General features: G+C 41.6%; 1 protein-coding gene across 1 annotated transcript in view; it reads left to right on the top strand.

Annotated features, from left to right (window-relative positions):
• The window catches only part of LOC148025174 (uncharacterized), a 37,246-nt gene extending 13,259 nt beyond the window's left edge, over positions 1-23,987 (top strand). The window contains exon 2 of the mRNA XM_087694942.1: positions 22,509-23,987. Within this exon, the coding sequence (XP_087551068.1) occupies positions 22,509-23,464 (956 nt within the window). The 3' untranslated portion in view covers positions 23,465-23,987. The remainder of the gene's footprint in view (positions 1-22,508) is intronic.
• The last annotated feature ends 1,255 nt before the right edge of the window (positions 23,988-25,242 follow it).

Here is a 25,242-nt window from a genome sequence, read left to right as displayed (position 1 = left end):
TGATGACATTTGATTAAGTTATTAATGAAATATGCAAGGTTGTTTAAGCACATATGATATACATGGCAGATATTCTATAGTAATAGGCCAAGGGCCTTGAGGATGCAGTAGGTGTCAAAGGTAAAAGTTGTGATAAGTTATGTCGACTGGGTTTTGTTGGTCAGTTTGTATCAGATTGGACCCTAGGGCAATGGTTTGGCTAATAAGTGCTGGTGGTGATACTAGGGACTAGCATTAATTAATTAATTAATTAATGCCAATCTAAGGATCAATAAAGATTGAGGATCACTCTAGGTTGCAAATGGCCTAGTCAATTTAAATATGGATAGGCACATTTAACTTTGGACAGGGTTAGAAGGGATGCAATTAACTTTTAGGATTATTTAATTTTGAAAATTAATAAATTGGTTGAATAATATTGAAAAATGGGTTTAGAAGGCTGCCACTTGGCAAAAATGCCCATGCAAACTGAGAAAACGTTTTTGGGTGTTGGGTCTCAGGTATTCTGTTAGTTTTACAGCTTGAGAGAGAGAGAGAGAGAGAGAGAGAGAGAGACAGAGAGAGCATTTACGAAAAAAAAAAGAGAGAGAGAGAGCGTTATTGGTCCATTTTTTGATCAGAGAACAACAGTTTGTTGTAGAAGACAGCCATCGAGGGGTCTTTACAAGCAATTGATAGCATTTTGGAGGTGCCTAGCAGTAGGTGACTGCATTAGATGTAGGGTGGAGTAGGCAATAGACAGAATTTAGGGTTTTTTTGCGTAGAAAATCAGATTTCTCTCTCATCTTGACTTTCTCTGATCTTCTCCACCCCTTTCTTAGGAGATCTCAGCATTTCTTAGCCATTTTGAGCAGATCTCAACCAAATTTGGTGGACAACATAGAGATCTTTGCTGTAAACCCAAATTTTTTTTAGAAATTAGGGTTTGATAGCCACCTTGGGACCCATGCCAATTGGTGAAGGCATCGTACACTGAATTCAGCACTTGAATTTTGTGTAATTGTCAAGGAATTTAGATACCAGTCCATTCATTGTAATTTGGGGCAACATTTGGCCATTTGGTGGTTCCATTTGTGCAAGTCCTGGGTGAAAAATCAAGGGGCGGTTAGCCCGAATTGATTGCTAATTGTTGCTACAGCAAAGAGGCCTTTTGAAATAGTAAACGAGATTGTGAATCTCAACTTGTACTCATTCCGCTAATTTTGGGGCCAGCAAGGTGTCCAATGTTCAAGATTATTAAGGTAATTTGCGCATTTTAAGTTATATTGATTTGCTGATTGTTGTAGTTAAGTTCGTAATTAGGAAATTATTACGCTTTTCAAGAAGACTGGTTTCAACATCTGCACCCTTAAATTCTTATGGGGCTCAAGGAATGAGTGTTGGTCATGCAAATGCTCCGTTTGGTATTGGTTTTGATGTAAATTTAGTGAGTGTACCCTTTTTGCAGTAGCCAGTGTATGACAACTTGACACCCAAAGGGGCAGCAAAAGATGGAAAAGCAATGATGTTTGAGTCTTGCAAGGCTAGATTTTGGTGAGGTAACTTGAGAGATGGCTGAAGGATGAGAGAGAATGTTGAAGAGAGAGAAAATTCAGACTTCCATTGTGAGAAAATGGAAGAAATCAGCTGAGCTGCCTTGTCTAGATTGACATGAAAGTTGTCTTCACTGATGGAACACCTCGAATATGATGTTGCCTAGCTGAAAAAACCCTCAAACCGATGTCGTCTATAATTGTAGTCTCTTCTGGGCATGTCACCAACTCCTAGAGGGTCTCTCGTTGACTCGAAATGGTTTGTCAGGCCGTTGCAACAGCAATGGCAGTCCCTCCCCATCCCCCCTCGCCGCCCCCATCCCTCTCTCTACTGTGTCTAGTATGTCTTAGCTCATAGAGACTGTTGCTACAACAGATAATTTGCTGTGTGGGAAGGATTTGGGTTTCCTAAAGAGTGGGGAGAAGCTAAACTAAAATGTTGTTAAGGCTGAGAACAGGGGCAGATCTGAAAATCAGCCTGAAAAGAGACCAAAACAGCAAAGAAAGGGCCCAAAAACATCGGCACAATGTAGGAACTTGATGGTTGCAAATAATTGCCTTTTAAGGAACGGTCCCAATAGGCAGCATATTGGAAGGGAAAGAAACTCAAAACATTAGTGGGATTGGTGCTCGATGTTTTTAGTGATCAGCCCAATGATGATGCTACTGAGTTGTGTAGAGCATGGGGCAAAATTAGGGACTAGTATACATTGATTTTCTTTGATAATGGTGTATGAGCCAACTTCATCTTTGTTGACATGGTAGCCTATCTAGGCATGAGAGAGGATGAGTGGGACCGATGGGGGAAGCTGGAATGGCATGTAAAGGCCATGTATAGCCTGTTACAGCACTTGTTGGAAAGGTTTGGTTGTATATACGAGGATATGTGGACAACGAAGAGTTCTTCATTGCTTCACTTGAGGGTTGTGAGGTATTGCTTGGAATGCTATGTTGACATCATATGCATGCAGTGATTGATTCTCGTACAAAGAGATCACTAGTCAGCATAAAGGAAAGACACTCACACTTGATGTAAAGTTGAAAGGGAAATTTGTCCTTCTTGTATCTGCAGCTGCCATTTCTAAAGTAATGAAAAATCATCTTTTAGCGTATTTGGTTTTTACTAAGGATAAAGATGATAGTAAGAATGTTAGGGACATGTCTAAGTTAGAGAAGGATCACATGTCATTTTTGAAAATGTATGCTGATTTCTTTTCTGAGTCACTTCCAAGGCAGCTACTGCTTGAACGGCTTGAAGATCATGGCATAGATTTTATCCCTTGAAGTAGCCCACCTAATAAGCTACCCTACAGAGTCCGTGCAACGGCCAGCCCAACAGAAGGAGATTATGGTGGGTACTTGCTTTGATGACATGATTGTCTGTTCAAAGAAGAAGGTAGAGCATAGAAAGCACTTGGACATTGTGTTTAATGAATTGCATAAGCATAGGTTGGTTATCAATGACAAAAAAGCTAATTCTTTTTGCATGAAATCCACTTTTTGGGGCATATTGAATCAACTGATGGTATTCGTATGGACCTCACAAAGGTTGAGGCAATACGATCATGGCCACCTTTGAGAAATGTACATAAGATTTGTAGCTTTTTGTATTTTTGTTCTTACTACAGAACGTATGCATGTGGATTTGCTGAAATTGCATCTCCATTGTATGCTTTACAGAAGAAGAAGGTGTCATTTAGATGGATAGTAGTGGAAGTTTCATCATTTGAAAAGTTAAAGGAAAAGATGACTTTAGATCCATGTTGCATCTAAGGAAGTCATTCATTGTTTAGTGTGATGCACGTGGTAACATCATTGGGACTGTTCTTGTGCAGGATGGCTGTGTTGTGGCTTATGAGATCTCCATTGGATGCTTTATAGAAGAAGAATTGCCATTTAGATGGACAGTAGTGGAAATTTCAGCATTTGAAAAGTTAAAGGAAAAGATGACTTTAGATCCAGTGCTTGTGTTGCCCGATCTAAGGAAGTCATTCGTTTTTTGGTGTGATGCATGTGGTAATAGCATTGGGGCTGTTCTTATGTGGAATGGCCATATTGTGGCTTATGAGAGCCAAATTCTCCATGGTGTAGAGAAGAATTTGTAGGTCTATGGGAAAGAGCTCTTGGCTGTAATTCATATACTATCTACGTGGAAACATTATTTCAAATCATCAAACTTTGAGGTACTTTTTGACGCAAACAAAGTTGCCAAAGAAACATATGAGATGGGACAAATTTTCTCTCTATGTTTCATTTTCAGATTGTACATATTGATTGTAAAAAGAATGTTGTGGCTAATGCATTGTCACGTAAATTACAAATTTTAACTGTCAATATGGTTTATCACACTGACTTGGATGTCATAAAAGAGAAATATGTTACTGATTCGGACTTTGCTAATGTTCATGATCAGCTGTGCAATGGCCAAAGGCGTGAGTACTTTGTGGTAAGAGATGGATTTTTGATGATACATGAACAATTGTGTGTCAGGAAGCAGTTGAGACCTAGAGTGTTGAGACCTAGAGTTATCTTTGAAAGTCATGCTTCTCTGTATGCAGGACATAGATGTATTGATGCCATAATCAAGGCAATAGAGCATTTCTTTTATTGGCCAGCTTTGAGGTATGATGTAGAGTAGTTTGTTAGGACATGCATTGCATGCCAAAAGTAAAGCATGATAGACAAAAGATGCCAGGCTTGTTGTAGCCTTTGCCTATTTCAAATAGGCCTTGGCAGAGCTTTGCAATGGACTTGATTTTTGAGCTTTCTAAGACAACTATAGAGAATGATGGGATATGGACTACCGTTTGAAGGTTTAGCAAACAGATCTATTTCATTCCGGTGAGGAAGAAAATAAAGGCTGATCATATGGCACGCTTGTTTTTGTAGCATACCTTTAAGTATTATGATACTCTAGACTCTAGAGTTGATTGTCAGTGATCGAGACCCTTGGATGACGAGCTTATTTTGGATGGGATTGTTTGAGAATATGGATACTATGCTTAAATTCTCATCATCCTTTTATCGGCAAACAGATGGTCAGTCTGAGGAAGCAAATTTCATAATGTTAGATCTTTTGAGGTGCTATGTTTTAGACCACAAGGCAGAGTGGGAGCAGTATTTGCCATTGGTTGAGTTTGCTTACAACACAGTGCATAGGTTCACTGACAAAGCTCCATTTGAGGTGGTTGAGGGTGGCAAGTGTTGAGCTAAAAATGCATTAGCTTTACTTAAACAACCCCAAAACGTATTTAATTAATGAATCAAACTTGTTCTTTAAATAGAAATGCGTTCCTAGAGTGTTTGTGTGCCATAAGCACAACCCCACTTGGGAGGATCCAAACTTTCTATAAATAGATATGTTGCCCTCCATTTAGTCCATCTTGTTTTTACAAATTGCAGCCATCAGTCAACTCACACGTGGCAATCCCTCTAGCCTTGCAGTGCCTGCCCTGGCGCCTTCTTCCAGTTGTCGCCCACTGTCAGGCATCTCCTTCTAGGTTGCGTTTGGCCTCCAATTGCCAGCACCAACCTCTCCATCATCATCTGGTGCTTGCGTTTGATCTCCATCAGCCAGGCATTAGTCTCCACACCCTCCAACTGCTTGTGTTTGGGCCTCCATCAGCTTGGCGACAGTTTGTCTCCTCTGTTCCCAACAGCCTCTGGTGTCAATGTTTTGCAGATTCCTCTCTCTTCACAGTTCGACTGGTGGTCACAAACTTTGGATCTGTCTCCGATGGATGTTACTCTCTGACACATTGCTCTGCCCTTTATCTGTACACTCTTACATTCATTTGCAATATTCATTCACTTCAGAGTTGTGTTCTTCCCTCCTATTTATGTATGAGTTTTGTGTTTAGGGTTTGAGTTTTGCTTTCTCTGTCTGTGTCAGTCTCTTTGTGTTTTTGTCGTGGTCGTGCACTCTGTGTTTCCTCAGTGCAAACCCTAGCAGTTTTCTTCACATAGTATCAGAGTCGATTCTCTTGTAAAGAGTATCCTACGGATATTGTGGAGAGCTAGTCTTTGTGCGAGGCACACAATACGACTCATAACCGAATCACAATGTCCTAGATACCTTCTTCTCCAGTTCCCAGGATGTCCTATCATGCTTCTCCATCATTGGAGGCTTTGAGACGGCATTATGGACTCGGTGAGGAGGATGGTACTTCACTTTCACCTTCACCTTCTTTTTCTATTCCTATTCCAGATTTCACTAACATGACAGAGGAGGACTTTGAGGAGTACTATCGCAACAAGTATGGTAATGTTTATATCCCTCCTACAAGCTTTACTACCACATTCAGACCAGTTGGTGAGGCTGGCTACCTCTCCAATCATGGAGGACATATGGCATTTGGAGCGTCTGGCGATCCATCTTCATCATTTCAGTCAGGTCCAGTGTCAGGTTTGTACAATGCTTTTGAGTTGAATGAATCAAAACCCTTGCATGCTTTTTCTTTTGAGGTGCAGGATTCGGATAGCTTTGCATATGTGAACTTTAATAGAGGGGGCTCACGAAGTAGACAGAATTCACGTATATCTACAGCTTCTGTTTCATTTGAGCATGTAACACACACTTCTCACTTCCCTCCCATCCCACCCTCTTCTACCTCCACCCTTGATCATCTCTCTTCATCCTTTTAAAATCTCGGATTACACTCCACATCCGCTTCACACACTCTAGGGGTTGGATCTTCCATCTCCACTCCTAGCACCTTCTCCTTCTCTATCTCATTCTCTACCTCTTTGCACCATGGTATTTCATTAGGGGGAATGCCACCCTTTAACACAATGCCTCTCACCTTTCTGCCTATGAGCACACCATAGCACCTAGGACAGCTGTGATGGGCATCCCTCTCGCTACCCCTGGATTCACCTCTCACATGACCACTTAGACGTAGACGATTCCATCCTCGGCTTATGGTGTGTCATCCCACTTACCTTGGGTTACACCTACACAGGGACTTCTATCTTTTGCTCCACATGTTCCCATCCCACCTCCACCATGGGCTACTCATACGGCTACCATGCCCATGCCTAGTTAGCCCATCCCTACCTATGGATCCACCTTGCACACTACCCGAATGCTTGGTGGGCACTCTGGGACCCATTCCCAAGTGCACTCCACTCCCCCATCTTACCCCCATTACACTTTTTCACACTATTCATCTCCGAGCACTACCACTCCTGTTGCAACGGCCAGAAATGACTTCATGGATATAACTTGTTTTAACGGGTCGAATTTCACCACTTGGTTGAATTTTATGCAACAAGTGCTTGAGTCTCAGGGTTTTTGGGACCTCGTCATTGGTCTAGGTCCTATGTCGGATCTTCGACTAGCTCACCTTGACTACATCCGTCAATGGAGAGCCCGCAATGCCATAGCCAATGTTGAGTTGATGTAGGGATTGCTTCTTGAGTTTCACTCTCAGTTATAGCACTTCCCGCTCGCGTCAGAGTGTTGGAGTCACCTTCTCAACCGCTGTGCAGCCTGAGATCGTATTCGGCTCATAAATCTGGACTTTGAGCTTCAAGAGTTCTCTATTAAGGAAGGGGATGATCTGAAAGTCAAGTTGGCTGAATATAGGTGGTTACTCGCCGAGTGCGCCACTATTGGCTCTCCAAAGTTAGACAATGATCAGGTTACGTTCTTCTTGAATAAGTTGCTTGAAAAATACTTTAATTTCATTCAGCACATCATCTCACAACCTCGATTGCCAACCTTCTACGAGTTTGAGTGCCAGTTCTTGTGTTACACGAGGTTGCAGTAGAGGGGTTTGATTGCCTCTTCTTCGGGAGGGAAAACTAACAATGGCAAGAACTCGCAAAATGCAAAGGCAAGCCAATCAAAGAGTAACTCCTCTTTCTCAAATGGAACCAAAGAATCTAGATCTAAGAAAACCGGTTTTGCACACATGCTAGGGAGCAGGCCATGTGGACGAGGAGTGTCGCTCCAAGGTCCAAGCTCTTCCACCTAAAAAGCCTTAGTAGACCGTTGTTGCGACTGCACAATCCAGTGGGGCTAGGATTTTCGCTCCTGCTTCATCTGCTCCTTCAGCACCCATTGTTACTATTGGACATGTGGCCCACGCACAACCTCAGCAGACAGTCTCTTTCACTATCCCTGAGAGACTAGTTGATTGGTCTGCAGGTCGTGTGTTGGGAATAAAGGGCCATCGTGCCTTTTATATGTGCACGGGTGTGAACACACCCTTAGCACATTGTACTTTCATACATATATCTATCTAAAACCTAAAGTGGTACTCTTGTCATTGTACCCAAAAACGTGTTCTCTCTACTCTGCTCACTCGCACTCTCTATCTCTCTCATTGGTATTAGGTCTGTCTACCTCGATCTCCGTGCCTAACCTTTCCCTACAAACTGGTATCAGAGCTGGCAAGGGGCAGTTGACAGGAGCAACATGTAGAGATAGTTGATTGCAGTAGGAGGAGCGACAGGTCAGTCGCGTGACGGCGATAGGCGACAACGTGGTAGGCGTGGACCAGAGGGTGCAACATCTGTAGGGAACACGACTGCACGGCGGGCACGGCGATGAGTGCTGCATGGCGACACACGCCAAACGTGGTGGGCGAGACGGCTGCTCAGCTACGTGACGGGCGATGGGGGCGACCAGTACGTGACGGCTTCAGCGGGCGTTGACGGCGCATGATAGATGATTCGAAAGAAGACGATGAAGCCAGAAGAAAACAGTCCTAATCGGTGAGCACGAGTGATTTCTTTCACCTCCCAGCCTTGCCTAGTATATTACTGGCTAGACCATCGTGATCCGATTGCCAGCCGTCAAACCTTGGTGAGTCCTACTATTCTTGGACTCTCTTTAGTTCTAGGCTCCCCTTAACCCCGTTCGGGCGCCCAAGAGCCCGGACGGTCATCCTCGTGCGTGTTCCCCTTGATTTACCTTAATGTCACATTAAATGTCACTTTAATGTCACATTCAATGTTTGTGATCTTAATGTCACATTAAATATCACTTTAATGTCACATTTCCTTCCCCTTAAGAATCGGTTTCGTCCTCGAAAACGATACTTGGAAGGTCTAACTGTAAATTGGGAAACCTTTTCTTTAAAGTACTGACTCGCTCCCATGTTGAGCTTTCTTCTGAACAATCTTTCCACTTAACCAAACATTCTTGATAAATAGTATTTCTTGTTCGTCTATTACGAACATTTAATATTCTTTCTGGTTCATGTGGATTAGATTGGTTATTTAATAGCTTCTCAATATCATCATTTAAGATTAGATTATCCAAATCACCCAGCTTTTTCCTTAATTTACTTACATGAAAAACTGGATGTATTTTACTACCAGCAGGTAGTTGGAGCTTGTAAGCCAATTCTCCCACCTTTTTAAGTATTATGAAAGGACCACAATACCTTGGTGAAAGCTTTGGACATTGTCCCTTTTTCATAGTTTTAGTTTGTTCAGGTACCTTAAGATAGACTAATTCTCCTTCTTCAAAGGAGATATCTCTTCGTTGAGGATCTGCATATGCTCTAGCTCGATTTTTAGCTTTTTTAATATTTTCTTGAGCAAATTTTAACATATTATTCATATCCTCCAAAAAGTCTTTAGCTGCCTGAACCTTTTCCTTATACAGTCCTACTGCAAAAGGAGCTCTGGGCTGAAACCCATACATTAACATAAATGGACTATATCCAGTGGAAGAGTGCCTGGCACTGTTATATGCAAACTCTGCTATCGGTAGATACTCTTCCCAATTAGTTTGCCTTTTACTTACATATGCCCTAAGCATATCTTCAAGAATTTGGTTAACCCTTTCAGTTTGCCCATCTGTTTGCGGATGATCCGCCGTACTCATGCTAAGTCTAGTATCCAATTTCCTAAATACCGCACGCCAAAATTGGCTATCAAATTTTCTATCCGGATCAGAAACTATATTTGCCGGAAGGCCATACAATCGGTATATGTTCTCTACGAACAATCTAGCCAATTCTGGTGTTTTAACATCAGTTGAAGTTGGAATGAACCTAGCCATTTTGGTTAACCTATCCACAATCACCCACAGAGTCGTGCCCCCTCTGTGTTCTGGGTAAAGCAACAATAAAGTCCATGGAGATACTCTCCCATTTTCCCGAAGGAATTTCTAGTGGATGGAGAAGTCCTCCCATTCTCAATCTTTCAGCTTTATTAACCTGGCATTTATTACATTTGACCACATAGTCAAGGACGTCCTTATTCATTCCAGGCCAATAGAACTGCCTTTTAATAAGACTATAAGTCTTATTAACTCCTGGATGTCCCGCGCTAGGGGTATCATGACACTCAAAGAGTATCTGGCGCCTTATTTCTGTATCTTTCGGGACACATATCCTACCCTTGTAGAGTTAATAACCATTATCAATGGTAAAATTCTTCCACTTGAATCCAGTTTGAGCAACCCGTGATGCTCCATTTCCTTGTTGAACATCCTCAGATATTCCTTCCTCAGTAGAAGCACTTTCATTTGGATCCCCATTTTCTATTGCTTCCCATATGTTGGAATATGCGGATCAACCTGGCATTTCCCTTTTAAAGATTCAAGCAAGTTGGAAGTGAACTGAGTAAAACTCAATTCATTAATGATGGGCATTCTGCTGAGTGCATCAACTACTATATTATACTTTCCTTTTCTATATCTTATCTCATAGTCGAACTCTTGAAGGAGTTCGGCCCATCTGGCTTTACGCCCGTGTAAATCCGGTTGATCATTAAGCCACTTAATGCTTTCATGATCCGATAAAATCAAAAGTTTGGCACCATACAGATAGTGCCTCCATTTCTTTATTGCATGTACTATTGCATACAGCTCCCTCTCATAAACAGAATAATTCTGTTTTGCACTGTCTAATTTCTTGCTTTCAAAAGCAACTGGTCGACCTTCTTGTAATAAGACTGCGCCTATCGCCTTATCACTGGCATCAGCTTCAACCACAAACGGTTTATTGGGATCCACAATTAATAATACTGGAGCTGTAGCAATAGCTACCTTAAGTTTTTGAAAACTTTCATTTTGGTCTGTTCCCCAATTAAAACTTTTTCCTTTCCTTTTAAGTTGGTCTGTCATTGGAACAGCTATTTTGGCATAATCTCGAATGAATCTACGATAAAATCCAGATAAACCTAGGAAGATCTGCAGCTCTTCCAGGTTCCTTGGAGGTGGCCATTCAATAATTGCCCTTACTTTTTCTGGATCCATGTTGATTCCCTCTTTCGAGATAATATGCCCCAGATATTTGACCTCTTGTGCAAAGAATTCACATTTAGTTTTCTTCGCATAAAGGGAATGTGTTCTTAACAGATGGAATACTAATTGTAAGTGTTCCAAATGTTCTTCTCTTGATTTGTTAAAGATCAAGATATCATCCAAGAAGACTACTACAAAATGTCCTAGATAGGGCCATAAAACACTATTCATCAGCTTCATAAAGGTAGCTGGTGCATTAGTGAGGCCAAAAGGCATCACCAAAAAATCATAATGCCCGTATCTAGTAGGAAATGCTGTCTTGGGAACATCTTGTGCCTTAATTCTTACTTGGTGATAACCTGATCTTAAATCTATCTTTGTGAAGAATTTTGCCCCTTGCAATTGATCAAAAAGATCTTCCATTCTGGGCATAGGAAATTTATTCTTCACCGTTATTTTATTAAGTGCTCTATAGTCAACACAAAGTCGCATAGAACCATCTTTTTTCTTTACCAATAAAATTGGTGAAGCCCAACGTGAATTACTGGGTTGAATAAACCCTTTATCAAGGTAATCCTTAATTTGTCTTTCAACTTCTTGGTGCTGCGTTTCACTTAATCTATACGGTGGTTTAGAAATAGGGTGTGTATCCTTATTTATGTCAATTGGGTGATTTATATCACCCTTATCTGGTGGAAGGCCACTTGGTAAATCAGAAGGAAACACATCTTTAAAATCATCTAACAAACTACTTAATTCATTATTAACATTTAACTCACAAACATAAGAAAATTGTTGCTTTATATTACAGAAAGTAAAAGTGTTCTGTACAGGAAGAGACCATAACATATATACCTCGCAAACTTCCTTCTTTATCAGCTTCTGAACTTCAGTAGAACACAGCAAAGGATTATCAGATACTTCATGTTCACCTTGAATGACAAAAGTCTTACCATCCCTTTCAAATTCCAGTGTATTATGGTGATAACTACGTTTTAAGAATGGTTCCAATCCCCATAGCCACTCCCTCCCTAGAGCAATATCAGCTCTTTCCATGTTCATAATTTGGAAATCAAGTTTATCTTTATATTCTTGAATCTCAATTTCCAAATTGGATACCATTGTATCCCATATTTTATTGTCTTGGCCTTGCATCATACGAACAACATATTGATGCCCACTCTTTTGTTGGGGAAGTTTCAATTTTTTGACAAGTGTATAATTTATAAAATTATGTGTGGCAGAGTCATCAATCATGACTCTAACCCTCTTTCCAGCTATCAATCCATGTACTCTAAGTAAATCATGTGGCCCAAAAGTAGGCTGCCACATAGAAGTTGACATACAACACTTGTGTTGTACATCCATGTGCAAGACCTCTAAAGATTTGTACTTTTCATGCCCCTTTAATTCTAAGGTCTGCACTACATGGATTTGTTTTTCTTTTCCCTTGCCCTTGTCCTTATCCTTTCCTTTGTCTTCTCCCTTTTTCTTTTGAGGGCAATTCCAAGCAGCATGGTTAGGGGATAGGCAATTGAAACACAACTTTTCTTTTTTGGCCTTATCAAAGTCATCAGGACTTAACTTTGGCCTCACATATGGTTTCTTTTCAAAAGGTTGTTTTTTACCCTTAAAAAATGGCATTTTCCTTTTAAATTTGCCCACATATTTTGAGGTTTCCAATTCCTTAGACTTGGGCTCCGTATCAGTGAGACTAGTGAGTGTACCTGGACGCATACTATCTTCATGAATCAATGCAAATTTAATTGCCTCTTCCAGCGTCTTAGGTGAACTCCTTTTTACTTCCTTTTTACAGGCTTTGTCTAGTCCCCTAATGAATCCTCTTGTTTTTTGAAATTCATCTATTCCTTCCAATTTGAGGATTATCTCACGATATTCCTCCAGATATGTCAGCAGGGGTCTTCCCTTTTGTCTGACATAATCCCAATCTTCCCAATTTCTTTCCATTTCATTTTCAGGAAGGAATTCTTTCAAAAAGACGGATTCAAATTGAGCCCAAGTTTCAGGTATTTTATTTGCCTCCTTTAAAGTTCGCCACCACTTATATGCTTTGGGCCCCAAAGTTAAACTAGCCTTCAATGCTTGGAGATGTGGTGGGGTATTTTTAAGTTTATGTAAATCTTTCCATTTTTGGAGGAAATTAAAGATTGTATCTTTATTTCTATCTTTTTCCTCCCCGTGAAACTGAGGGGGTTTCATATCCCTTCTTGCTCCGATAGGGTGGTACTAACTTGTTTTAACACTAATTACAACAAGTAATTAATTTACATAAATTGAAATGCACACTTTATTACTTTGATCTTGGACAATGGACATCTTGTTGGCCCCAATATTGGCATCCCTTGCGGTATTTCTTTAGCTTCTATTGTAAATGGATGGAGCACAATTGAGATTCTTTGATCCTCTATGCTAATCCAGGTGTCTCTTGCTGTCAAAATTGAGCGGCAATCCTTCAAACCTATTTGTCCCTTGGTTTGTTTGGGGAATGGTTGTAGGATGAGAGAGAATGTCAAAGAGAGAAATTTCAGATTTCCATCGTGAGAAAATGGAAGAAAATAGTTGCTACCCTGTCTAGACAGCCATGAAAGCTGTCTCCATTGAAGGAGCACACCGCATATGATGTTGTTTGGCTGAAATAACCTTCAAATGGCTGTCACCTATTGTTGTAGTCTTTTCAGGGTATGTCATGTGCTCTTGGAAGGTCTCTTGCTTGCTAGAAATAGCCTGTCAATTGTTGTAGCAGCTATGGCAGCCTTCTCTCTGTCTCTCTCAGCTTGCACAAGGTTGGAATGACCCTCTCTTTCTCTCTCTCTCTCTCTCTCTCTCCCCCCATTAAAAAAAAAAACCCCAGCTTCATTAACGTTCCACTTACATGGAAAAGTTTTACCAAATAGCAGCCTTCTAATCTCATTTTTCAGCAGTATCCACCTTATTAAATTACTTTTCAGAACCAATATTTTAAAAATTAATTTAGTAATTATTCTAGTACCCAAAAAAATAATTCCACGAGTTAATAATTAAATTGGCTAGGCCAATTTGTCTCCCAAGTGTCCTTGAGTAGTTATTGATCCCTATTTGGATGTCCAAGAATATAACAGCCATCTCGGAGAGGCCAAGGTATCGAAGTTCGAACAAAGGGTGCTTGTTGTTGCCTGGTCCCTACTAGGATTTGCAAAGGTGGATGTAACCATTTTGAACTCTATTGGTTTTTTTTTGTGGTTGTTTTTTGTTTTTTTTGTTTGTTTTTTTGAGTAATTATTTGCACCATAACAAGCAACTGTGCCCCTGGGGAAAATGGGAAGGGATGGTCGGATCCAACACACCATTGACCACCTATGGGTGTTGGGATGGGTGATATGCGTCGTGTAGGAAGCTAATAAGAGACTCCTTAGGGAGACTACCATGTGAACTGCCGTGAACGTGGTGGATCTAGAGTTGACTACTCTCTAATCTAAAAAGGATAAATGTGTACAGGTACATGATTACAAGAACAAAATGCCAATGCATGGGGTAATGCAAAGGGCAATGTAAGATGTCATGCTCATGGACATTGCTATGCAATAGTGCCACTTGGATAGTGCCGTTGCAGGAAAACTGTTCACTTGTCCAAGTGTCTTTTTACAATCATGATTATCCTAGTGATACGGATAATGATACAAAGTACCAAAAGTGTAACCGGCCTTCCTTCCGTGGATGGGTGGTAATTCCCTAATTACAACTTAGTTACAATAGTAACATTTATTATAAAACTGAGAAATGCAAATTAACTTACAATCTTGGACAATGGACACCTTGTTGGTCCTAAAATTGGCGCTCCTTTTGGTATTTATTTAACTTAATTGAAGAAGAAGTTGATGTATAATGGGATTCTCCCAATCCCTTTCGGTATTCCAACTCTTTGTTGTCCAAAATGACCAACAAGTCTTCAATGTGATTTGCCCCTTGATTCAAGCAATCCATCGACCTTCACCCACTTTGATGGAGATGTAAAATGCCCCAAATTCATGGATTTGGTGGTCCCTTTACTTGAATTTGACTAAAAACAGCTTCAGCCCTGTTGAATCTAAGTCTTGGAGCTTCCAGTTTTTGGCATGCTTTCCAAGGTTGCCGCTAAACTCTAATTTTTATTGGAGATTAGGATTTACAGTTGAGAAATCTGAAATTTCTTAGCCGTTGGTGATCTCAATGTTGTAATCTTTGGAGCAAGGCAATAGAAAGGTTAGGAGATGAGAGAGAATGTTGAGGAGAGAGAAAATTCAGACTTTCTTTGCAAAAAATTGAAGAAAATCAATCATTTACTATTGCTGCCTTGTCTCAACAGCCTGTAGATGCTATCACCTGCTGTTGATTGGTCTTTTCTTGCCCCTGGCTGCCTCAAAAGGTCCTCTAATGGCTAAAATTAGACCAGTAGCATCTCCTTCCTCTCTCTTGGAGGCTGAATCCACTCAAATGCCTCTCTCTAGCCTGTAAAGACGTTTTTCAATCTTGCATGGGCATTTTTGACAAGTGGCAGCCTTCCCAAATGGTCTTTTCAGCATTATCCATAATTAAATACTAATTTTCAGTCTTTAAATACTGAAAATTAATCTAATAATTATTTCAGTGCCCGGAAAAATAATTTGACTGGCCAATAATTAAATTGGCTAGGCAACTTCCATTCTTGAGTGTCTCTGCACCATCTTTGACCATCAAATTGGCGTTAGGTATCATTAAACGCGACTTCTCTAGTGTCACCAACTGACACTTACGGCAAAATGAATGACCCAGGCTATCAATTGGCACCAAATATCACAAAGTACCAGTTATACCTCACATATGCAACATTTACTTAACCATGTGATTAAAAATTAATCCATATGTTAAGTGAGGTTTCAAAGATACATGTCCTCACGACAAAAAGAGTGTCTTTGAAGTAATCAAAGTCTTGTAAACACCAAGAGAAGAGTATCCCCCCCCCTTTGACCATCCATCAGATGGTGGAAGGAGAAGTAAGCACCCCCTTACTCTGTAAGATGTTGATGTCGATGGTTGGGCAAAAGGAGAAGCACCCAAAGAAGAAGAGTGCTGCCCCCTCTGACCATCGGATGGTGGAAGGAAAAGTAAGCACCCTCTCGCTCCCCAAGATGTTGATGTTGATGGTTGGGGGAAAGGAGAAGCACCCAAAGAAGAAGATTGAATTCAATTGTATATGTGTGAAATGAATGGCCTCTAAGGACACCTCAAGGAAGATAAGAACTTGGCCTTGGGAGGAAAAGACTTCTTGCTGGTCCAAATTGTAAAGCCCCATCAAGGAAGGGCAATTAGAATAATGGGTATTGAACGATCCAAGTCTTTGCTCTGATCAATCGATAGGTCTTATAAGGGTTAGTGCCAGCTTGCAAAGACAAGTTAGAAGTAAAAATACCACACAAGCCCATACAACATGCATATCTTAATTTCGATGAAAAGTGCTTGTGAGTGCAATGTGTTGGCTTTTGAGATAGTTCCACTACCAAAAGATAGACACGCTAAAGATGTAGAAAAGTAAGAGGAACGTGTAGTGGAAGAGAGAAGCTAGGCTAGAGCATGCCTCGCAAAAATCAACAAATGTGCAGGTGGGAGGAGTGATAGGTCATTGGTTAGTGTCTTAAGTCGGTAGAAGGCTCCACGATTTGTTGGATCAAAGGGTGTCTAGGAAAAGTAGGCTCAACTATTTTTTGCTATGTACTCGATGTAGAGATAAGGGTTAGTGCCAACTTACAAAAGCTAAGTTAGAAGCAAAAATACCACATAAGACCATACAATATGCATACCTCAACTTCAATGAAAGGTGCTTGTGAGTGTGATGTGTTGGCTTTTGAGATAGTCCTAGTACCAAAAAGTAGTTGCGCTAAAGATGTAAAAAAGTAAGAGGAGGAATGTGTAGTGGAAGAGAGAAGCTAAGCTAGAGCGTGCCTTGTGAAAATCAACAAATTTTCTAGTGGGAGGAGTGATAGGTTGTTGGTTAGTGTCATTAACATTTGAATTAGTAGAAGGCTCCATGATTTGCTCGATTGAAGGATCTCTAGGGAAAGTGGGCTCAACCACTTTTAATTGCGCACTTGATGTAGAGGGAAACTCAAAATCAGAAATAGATGGGGACTTATCAATTCTTTCCTCAAGTAGACAAGGTGTGCTTGAGGAATCTCTTGGGTGAAACGGGGGTGGACGGTTTGGTGGCCACGTGAGCAGGATATATCTATCGTGTTGGGGTGGAGGATGACCCCCTCTTGGTTGTGGAAGTGGAGTTGAAGTGCCATTGCTTGATGTGCTTGAGTTCCTAGATGGAAAAAAGGGTCAAGTTTTGGGTAGATTGCCCTTGGCCTTTGAGCGACATTCATTGTCAAAGTGACTGGGCAATGTTGACAGTACCTATTCTTTCTGGAAACATTTTGCCAACTTGGTTTCAATCATGGAGGGAAGTTACTTTGTTCCTTACTATCCAACTTAGTCTTGGTATTGTTCTTTCCACCATCTTGCTTCACCTTTTGGGAAGTCAAAGACCCGCAAAAGCATATGACCGGATTGATAGAAAATGAACACAAGAGAAGAGGAAGAGAGAAAAGAGACAATAGAAAGCAGAAATCTACAGTAGACGAATGCTGAAATGAAGAAGGCAGATGTATACACGGGCTATTGAATGTATCTACGCAAGCCAATCTCTCTCACCACCTAAAAAGACAAGTGAATGATGATCGGGGCAAGATGCAATAAAACAATCAGGTCGGCCAGAATAAACTGGCTGACTGCTGTAAATATGCAATCGCTGAATAAAATAATGCCTAAAAAAAGTTGCGCAAACACTGGCTGCCACCTGGCAACCTGCACAGCCTGCCTGACTACTCAATAAAGTTGAAAATGAATTGTAGATTGCATCGAACTCCGACCTAACAAATATAAAATGCATAACTATGCCTGAGAATGCTAACTGTTCAATAGTAACCTGCCAATGCCTATCCAAGGGATGAATACATCTCTAACATCAATGGCATCAGTCAAAATGGATTATAAATTGATTAGCTCTTTATTAGAGCCCCAAAACTCAAATTAACCAAAGTTTCATTGAACGGTGCGAGGTCCTAGAGAGTGTTTGTGTCCCATAAGCCAAAAGCCTAATTTAGGAGGATCCACTCATCGATAAATAGGCAAGCTGCCCACCACTCAGTCCCATCTCATATTTACAGGTCCTCCATCTGTTGAAGCCAACTTCTTCAGTGTTGTCTATACCCCTCTGTGGTGGATACCTCAGTTCGTGGCTCAGCCTTCTTCATTACCTAGCAATCACTCTACTGCCCTCTACACTTTGCATTTGCTTGTTGCAAGCAGCAGCTTTCCAGCCTGTTCGCACTGTTTCCAACTATCAACTACTGTCACAGAGGTCCCTAACAGCTGCATTTGCTACAACTAGGCACTTCCAGCCTCTGTTTGACAATTTCCAACAATCGCCCACTGCCCCAAGGGCAGCTGACAGCGTGCGTTTTGCAGCCAGCTGCTATCGAATTCATCCTACAAATCATTTCCAGCTGCCCACTGTGTAGAGCCGCCATTACGTGTTCAGTCTGATCTAGACTCTCTAGATCTGTGTTTGTTGCTGCTTCCAAAGGCTGCCTGCTGTGTTTTAGAATCGGTTAGGACACAACACTTTCTCCAGCTCACACTCTCTGCCTTGGTCCTAGAGACACGGACGTTCGAGGTTCAGTATTCACCTTGCATAATGTGTTTGCCACACTGAGCATTGTCTTTATTCATTATCATTCATTGATCTTTTGCATAGTTGCATTCGTACTATGTATGGACTAGTTTGTTCCGTACGGTTCGTACCGTGCCGTACTGTACATATCCGTACCATTTCGTACTAAAATACATGCTATTTTTGGCCTCTATAGACTAGACCATACAATATCTTCCAACTCCTAAGCCTTATGTTTATTATCATAATTCCAAGTCTCACACACACACACACACACACACACACACTCTCTCTCTCTCTCTCTCTCTCTCTCTCTCTATACTTTCAAGATGAGTATGCAATTCCGAGAGCATCCCTCCCCCCCTCTCTCTCTCTCTCTCTCACACACACACACACACACACACACACACACACACACACAAAAGAATGAAGACCCTGTTTATCCATCCACGCTAAACTTTTCTTTGTTCTTTGATGTATTACATATACACTCCCATCTCTCTTCTAGTAGCGCATTGCGCATGTTGTGCATACCAGTTGGTTGCTTAGCAGTTATCTTGATAGTAGCCATCATTCTAGAGAGGTTTCCTTTTCTTCTCTGTCACTAACAAGTTTTGAGAACTATGTTCCACCTCCTATATTGTTATCTATCATCTTTCGATCTTCTTTGACACACCCACACCACCCACCACCCACATCCTCATTCACAGGTGCTGCCACTTGATTAGCTAGAACAATGCAATCATTTTCGAGCTCTAATTGATGCCATCAACTTGATTCTACTCACCTCGGTCCTTAGTAGTAGTCCTAGACATGACATGTTGAGGTTCAGTCCATTGTAACAACATGTGAGATGATTGATGGATCTTGATTCATTACTACATTCTTCTTGTGTGTTTTTGAGTTCTTTGTCACACCATTTGTTGGATACTCTATATTCCTCCTTGCAAATCCTACTGTTTCTCCACAAGGTATGTGGGAGTAGCAGTGCTTAGAGAGCTAAAGATCCTCTTTGTTAGTGAAGGCCAATAAAGGTTGTGGGATTGACAACACTCTTAGATTCTAGATTTTTATGTTTTGCTACGTCATTTGAAGATAATATTATCTTATTCTCCCTCCATCTTCTCTTTACATGTTTGAAAAATTGATACTATGGACAATGGCTTACCTAAAGATAGAAGCATAGATCATTGGGCACATCTAGTGCAACAAGAACGGTCACTCCACTAGAGACTATCATCCTCGACTTGTACTTCCTACTCCCTTGGAGTATGTGCGTCTACCCCTAATACTCATTGAGCCACCTTGCCATTTTGGGCAAGAGAGATCATCTTGTATTTTCTTTCACAACTCTATGCTCAAGGCCATAAGCCACGTACAATGCACACTAAGCCATTATGAGCTAAAGGAGGCTCTAAGACCTCACAAGACGATAAGCCCTCTTGGAGACCACCACAACATACTATTGCGATTTCCCTTACCTACTTTTGGGTCCAATGGCTTCCATGACCCTTGGCTCTGTAGTTCACTCCATTGAGAGAGGAAGGCTATTGGATATTGCCTTTTCGATAGTATATACTCCATTAAGAAATGGAGGTTGTTTGCATCCTTTGGCTTCACAATCCCCTCCATTGCAAGATAGAGGTTGTTATTTGCCACTACCTTTGGCACCTCAGTTCATTGAGCCTATCACTAGCCTGTGGCTCCATAGGAGCTACACATTCCCACTCCCTTGTATGACTCTATGGACATCAACTCCAATGCTATCCCTTCCTCCCATCCCTCTTCTACCCATTTTTGGGATATCTCGAGGAGTTGCTTGGCCTCCATTCCAGCATAGCCTTAAATACCTTCTTTGGCATTGCTGGCGGTCATTCCTTTGTCATCAGACACATATCAGATTCCCTATTTCCTTCAAAGGTGGATTCAAAGGGGGCTTCAGAGGGTGATCTTCTCTAGTTTCAGAGGGGGTTACCCTTCACACGCTTGGGCATAAAGCCTTCTTCTCTACTGTTTTGGACACCACCACCTAGGATCTATCGAAGCCTTCGATGTTTTAGCCATGACTTGGCAGCTATGCCTTCCTATTCTTACTAGCATGGAGACATGGAGCTAGTGGCTTCTCTCCCAAGGTTGAGTTTCGGGCAACCATCAACTATCACCTTGTCTATTGTTCTTCCTTCTAGGTTTCCTCTTGGGGCGGAGTTCCTTTCTTGGATTACAGGTGCTTCCTTCCTCATCAACTACCTTTCCCCTACTTTGGGAATCCTAATGTGCCTTTACTTGCTGTCCATTTAACAGCCATACATGGGTGGAGAATGCCTTTCTCTTTCCTTTTAGGGCATCTTTTTGGGCCTGAGAGGGGGTGTTGAGCAACCAAGGTCATTAAGTGCACCTTTCCCCTACTTTGGGAATCCTAATGTGCCTTTACTTGCTGTCCATTTAACAGCCGTACATGGGTGGAGAATGTCCTTCTCTTTCCTCTCAAGGCATCTTTTTGGGCCCGAGAGGGGGTGTTGAGCAACCAAGGTCATTAAGTGCATTAACAAAATACATGTACTGCATTAATTCCTAATTTTCCATTTACAGTGCTCAAAGAGACTTCATTTGTATTATCTGACATTTATTACGCACAATAGAACAAATGCCCAAGTTTCCCCTATAAATCGGGTTGGTCATTGTCACCACACCCCTCACATTTCATGCTTCATCAGATCCTTCACTCCTCTGCACTCTCTACTACTGTATATGCCTTGATTCGGAGGACATCTCAATTCTCGGAGGCTTCTCATGTGCTGTCCAGCTTGACAGCTTGTTTTTCTTTATCATCAGGTTGCATTTTTGTTTCAGACCTGGCTGTCAGCTGTTACATTTTCTGCTGCAGACCGATGGCTCTCATCCACATGCTGATGACCTGTTTTCAGGACTGGTCAGACCTGCATTTACTGATCGCAGCTGCTGCCCAGCACTTTTTCATGACTAACTGTACACACTTAGTATTCCTCCTTACAAACCCTACTGTTTCTCAACAAGACCATTACACTATATTGTTGCATTCTAGATTAAAGGGATTTCTCAACATGGCGGATCCTTTGAACAAAACAATAAATCAAAGTGGAAAAACAAATTTGTTTTGATGGATCTCATGCAGTCTGAGATTCTGAAGCAATTGTGTAAAGTTTGCTGCAAAGATCCATGGAAGTAAGAAATAGTTATCAAGTAGAGAAGCTGGAAAAATCGCATGATCTGTGTTCTGTTGAGCCTTCTACCCTCCATAGGGTCCACTGACACTACCAATACCATGAGTCTGCCCCCAAAAGAAGTTTCTCTATGACAATTCTGTAACAATAGCACTAATCCTATTGCGACCTATTCGCTTGTAAAACCTTGTTTTGTTTTTAGAAAATCTACAACCATTGCATGTGTAGTGTTCTTGTCTTCAAGGCTATCCATTGCCCAGGGGTAGTCTCTATCACATGGTGGAGATGCCTATCTAGTGTTCTTAATGTCTTCGAGGGTTGCCACCAAGTGGTTCGTGGCAATCCTTTGCCATGGAGTAAACTGTATTGCTTGATGGTGAACCTCATCCAATGTGCCAATAGTCCACTAATCAAACAAGCAATGACAGGCTACTCTAGGAAATTTGAGCAACAATAAGAGGAAAGCCTTCCCTGAAAATTCCTAGGTCTAATGAAATCATTCTACCTGAGCCTCACATGTTTTGTCCATGGTGTAATTTTTATCAGTTTATATCCTTACAGCTTAAAAATGCACTACAACTCATGCTGGACTCGATTTATATCCCAGTCTAACATTGCCATGCCAAGAAAAAATTCTGGGAAATTTGTTTAGTCAGTCCTTATCTCATGTGTTCCCTTTTCCTTGGTGTAATAGGAACTGAATTTTACTGTTTTGGTAGATACCTGTGAATTCCATTAATAGCAGCTCACACTGTCCCTTAACTCCTGATGGTTCTTGGGACTAGTGTGGATGTTTTGTCTTAGCCAATCTTTAATGCTTAAAGCCAATCTGTATGTTCCAGGTATTAAGGATTCTATCAACCACTTGATTGTGGATTTACTTTTATGGGTGAAACAAAACCCTCCTCCTGCGTATGTGTTTCTTATAACTGGTGATCGAGATTTTTCTGGCGTTTTACACAAGGTGCATATGAAAGGCTATGATATTCTTTGGGCTTATCCGAAAGATGGAGTTTCTCCTGATCTTCTTAGTGCTACAAGTAAAGTCTGGGCTTGGAATAACATTGTCAATGGCGTTGGATTGGTGGCTAGGTCATGCATAAATGGTACACTGCTCAAGAAGGGGCATTCTTACAGCTCCAGAAATGTATGTAATGCATTTGAGAGCCACGGCAAACCAGAACCACTAATACATAGTCCAATTACTGAATCTGAATATGAAAACAGAAGCAGCCTTAGCAATCATGACTTAAGGAGTCCTCAGACCATCCCTCAAGTTGTGTCAGAGCAGGTGTTGAATCTTGTAAAGATGAAGCCACATGGCTTTACTTTACAAGGTTTACGACAGGCATTGAAATCAAAGTTATCACTTGATAAAGGCTTTTATGGCCATAAAGATTTATTGTCCTTTTTGCTCGCAATCCCAAATCTGAATGCAAGAATACTCTGGGCACCTGATAGAACTAGATCTTGTCTATTTACTGTAGATACTGCCACACAGTCAACCTTGTCTTTTAATGATGAAACATCTGTTCCCTGTGAGGACGTGATTGTCCAGGTTAGTAAAGGTGACAGCCTGCCACTTGAAGGTTCATGTGCATCAGTGGAAGACAAAGGGCAGTCTGCACGTCCTCCTCCAGAATGTCATGGGCAATGTGATGGCAGATTAAGCAGTCTAACAACCAGACAGAGTACATCGATAGAACAGTCTCCTGACAGCTTTGCAATCTCTGAGGCTGTTGGGAAGGCAGAGGCAGTTGACAAGTCATGTGGTTCATGGGTGCAGAGGGTAGTCTGAACAGCATGGGGACAAATTTTTGATCAAGGCTCTTTTGTGGGTCGGATTTGGCATAAAACAGGTTTTAAGACTTCCCAAACTGTCCATCATCTGCAGGGAACTGATGCAAACCACAAGATTGCAGTGGAAGCAGGGCAGCTGTCTGATGCAGGGAAAGTTTCCTTGGCAGCCAGTCACTGAGATGTGTCAAAGAGCTCATTACATGGTAATGAATCTATGGGACTAACATCAAGCGATTGCACATCTGCTCTGAAGGAATCATTGTCAAAGACAGCAGGAGATGAGTTCCCCATCCCACAAACCAAACCATGTGAGCTTTCTAGTTGTAGCATGGTTGCACTCCACCTTGAGAAGAGAGTTTCTGATGTTCCATGCAAGGAAGTTGTAGAAGGGGCCAGAGAGTCACTGAATAAGAGTTTCCATGGACGAGCTGGATCCTTTTCTCAAAATGGTAGCAGGCAAGTCTCTGAGATTGAAAACCAATATCTTTTTCCCCCACACTGAATTTTGACCTGTTTCACATTGCTTTGGTGCTTATGTTGTTTTGAAGTAGTGTCTAGTTTTCGTAGTCCTACAACGTACACGTGAAGTGTAGCTGGTCTGTAGTGAAATATAAGAACATTGATCTCAGTTTTGTAAACGCTTCATCAGAGGAAGAAGCGATAAGAATTTTTTGGAGCTGGTACCCTTCATGCTGGTACCTTGCCCAAAAGCCTAGTCTACGAACACACACACACACACACACACACACACACACACACACACACTTACACACACATCTCATCTATTGTGCACAAGTACTTCACTCTTGGGCCAACCCTTGTGGTAACCTCCAATGCAGCCATTGCCACTGTGCAACACACCTTGGCTAGTTGCTGCACGAAGCCATTGCCATTGCGTCGGCTTTCATTGCCTCCATGAGTGGCTGCCAATGATTGCATGCCATTGCCATCACTATTCGGTCTTCTACTCGTGAATGATCAATAGTCATCATTGTTGCAATATCAAAGTGGCACCGCTGCTTGCATCAGGCCTACCTTGCTCACGCCAACATTCCCAGCAGAACCACCACCCTTCAGTCAATGCTGCCTGTGCTCAGTTCTGTGCAGCCAGGATGACTGCCCAGGTCTGCTGCCGCTGTCTCTACAGTGGCAGCTCTTGTTTGTCTCACTGCCTGTAGTTCCAAATGCCACCTGTGACCCTCTCGCCCTGTATTTTAGTCACCCTTGCTGCCTTCTGGGCTGTCACCTGCAGTTCTTCCAATGCACCACCTAGACTTCACTCAGCCGAATCGCCAATGTCACCTTGACTCTTGTGAGCCCGTCGTGCTGGCTGCGGGCTTCACCACCTAAAGTTGCGTGCTATGTCGTCGCCTGGTCTCGTTTCGTCCAACGAACGCTTCACGTGGGGGCCTGCACAGCAGCTTACAACGTGCTACGTGCAAACTCAGCACATCTCACTCCTCCTTTCACTTTTGATTCCCAAGCATTTTTTGGGCAACTTGGGCCATTTCATCAACATTTTCCAATCGGACAATCATTTTATCTTTCGATTTGTGGGTCTCAGTCAATTTGAGTGATTTCTTCATCAACTTGCAGATTTGGGGCTTTTTGCCATGCACCTACAATTTCCCTCTAATTTCATTGAAATTCTGGGGATTTTATTAATTTTGGCCCAATTTGGGGTTTAAGGTTTAACCCGACATCAAGCACCGTTTAGGTAAAATTTACACAACAAATCTTTCAATTTCTCTTCAAATTTTCAATAAGTTATGAGGT

The sequence above is a fragment of the Lygodium microphyllum genome, chromosome 15 (assembly GCF_053477565.2).
Source record: "Lygodium microphyllum isolate KBCC chromosome 15, Lygodium_microphyllum_v1.1.10, whole genome shotgun sequence".
NCBI classification, from domain to species: domain Eukaryota; kingdom Viridiplantae; phylum Streptophyta; class Polypodiopsida; order Schizaeales; family Lygodiaceae; genus Lygodium; species Lygodium microphyllum.
Note: the sequence above shows the minus strand (reverse complement) of the source record. Positions and strands in the feature narration are given on the sequence as shown.